The sequence below is a fragment of the Thamnophis elegans genome, unplaced genomic scaffold (genome assembly GCF_009769535.1).
Source record: "Thamnophis elegans isolate rThaEle1 unplaced genomic scaffold, rThaEle1.pri scaffold_355_arrow_ctg1, whole genome shotgun sequence".
NCBI lineage: Eukaryota > Metazoa > Chordata > Lepidosauria > Squamata > Colubridae > Thamnophis > Thamnophis elegans.
Genome location: NW_022473826.1, coordinates 18792 through 20606, shown reverse-complemented (window position 1 = coordinate 20606; position 1815 = coordinate 18792). Strand labels below are relative to the sequence as shown.

Genomic DNA, 1815 nt, shown 5'->3' with positions numbered 1-1815 from the left:
AACTTGGGTGGACTTCAACTCCCAGAATCCCCCAGCCAGCCAGCCAGCCAGCCAGCCAGAGGAGCCTACAAGGAGAAAGAGAAGCAGCCATTTTTAAAAAGTCTCATTTCTCTTCTTCTCTTCCAGCGACGTCCAGCATGGACGCTGCCCAGCGGGATGCCGCTCTGTGGTACGTCGTGCAATCCGGCACGCTGATGATGGAGTACTTACGGGCCCGTGGGGAAGCCTCTTCGGCCGCGGCCTCTCGCCGTCGGTGGGCCTTCCTGCGCTCCCTACGGCGGCCAGGAGGAGGAGAGGAGGAGGGAGAAGACGAGCTGGGGGAGGAGAAGGAAGAGGAGGAGGAGGAGGAGGAAGGCGAGGAAGAAGAGGATGCCGAAGCGGAAGAGGTCTTCCTGGCCAGGCAGACCTGCAGTGCTGGTTTCCGGCGCGGCGGACGGCTGCGTTCGGTGGAGAGACGCTTCTGGGCTCGCCCGCGTAGCACCGAGTGGTGGGACCGGACAGTCCTGGAGACCTGGGACGATAGCGAGTGGTTGCAGAACTTCCGGATGTGCAAGGCCACCTTCTTGGACCTTTGCGCCCGGCTGTCTCCGGCGTTGCAGCGCCAGAAGACACGCATGCGGATCCCGCTGAGCGTGGAGAAGCGGGTGGCCATCGCCCTCTGGAAGCTGGCCACCTCCGTCTGCTACCGCGATGTTGGTAACCAATTTGGCGTCGGCAGGTCCACCGCCGGCTCAGTGGTGCTGGAAGTCTGCCGGGCCATTCAGAGGGTCCTGATGCGCTCCACAGTCAACGTGGGGAACAACCTGGCAGAGATCGTCCGCGGTTTTGAGGCGAGGGGGTTCCCCAACTGCGCCGGCGTGGTGGGCACCAGCCACATGCCCATCCTGTGTCCTCCTCACCAAGCGTCGGAGTACGTCAACACAAAGGGCTACTACTCCATGGCCTTGCAAGCTTTGGTGGACCATCGAGGGAAGTTCACCCATCTCAGCGCGGGGTGGCCCGGCAAGACGCACGAAGCCAAAATCTTCAACAAGTCCACCTTGTTCACCAAAGGTCAGGAAGGGACCCTCTTCGCTCCCGGTGCGGTGGAGATCGATGGCGTATCCATCCCTAGGGTCATCCTAGGAGGGCCGGCCTACCCTCTCCTTCCGTGGCTGATGGTGCCCTACGCCGACGGTCTGGATGAGACCAAGGAGGCCTTCAACGCCACGTTGCGGCGGTGCCAGGAACCCTTGGAAGAAGCCTTCAGCCGCCTGAAGGGCCGGTGGCGTTGCCTGACGGGACGCAACGATTGCGCGGTGGAGAACCTTCCCCGCCTCATCTCGGCCTGCTGCGTCCTACACAACATCTGTGAGGAGAAAGGGGAGGCCTACGAGGACAAGTGGGAGGTGGAGGCCAGGCAGCTGGCCGCCACCTTCGAACAGCCACTGCAGCGCCCCGATACACGCATTAAACCCGCCACGCGGTCAGAGAAGGTCCGGGACACGCTCTGCATGTATATGGCCGGGAAGATATGAGGAGCGGGAAGAGCGGAAGGAGGCCGGCGGTGGTGGTGCTGCGAGAATTTTGGGGGACACCCGGGCGGAATTGAGACTTCGTGCCCAGGGTGGGGTCAGGTTTCACCCCAAAACTGGACCAAGAGTTGTGGGCCACCGTTAGAACAGCAGAAATTGATTTGGGTGTCGAAGAGTTCAGAAATCTAGGATAGAGAATCCACAGATTAGTATTTCTCAGTTTTGGCCACTGTACGATGGATGGACTTCAACTCCCAGAATTCCCCAGCCAGCCATGCTGGCTAGGGAATTCTGGGAATCG

The 1815-nt window shown here is 61.0% G+C and overlaps 1 protein-coding gene across 1 annotated transcript; it reads left to right on the top strand.

The window, feature by feature from the left end:
• The first annotated feature begins 545 nt into the window (after nucleotides 1–545).
• Nucleotides 546–1517, top strand: LOC116523479 (protein ANTAGONIST OF LIKE HETEROCHROMATIN PROTEIN 1-like). The gene has a single exon (XM_032238595.1). It carries the CDS (start codon nucleotides 546–548, stop codon nucleotides 1515–1517), a length of 972 nt encoding a protein of 323 aa, XP_032094486.1.
• Nucleotides 1518–1815: the final 298 nt, after the last annotated feature.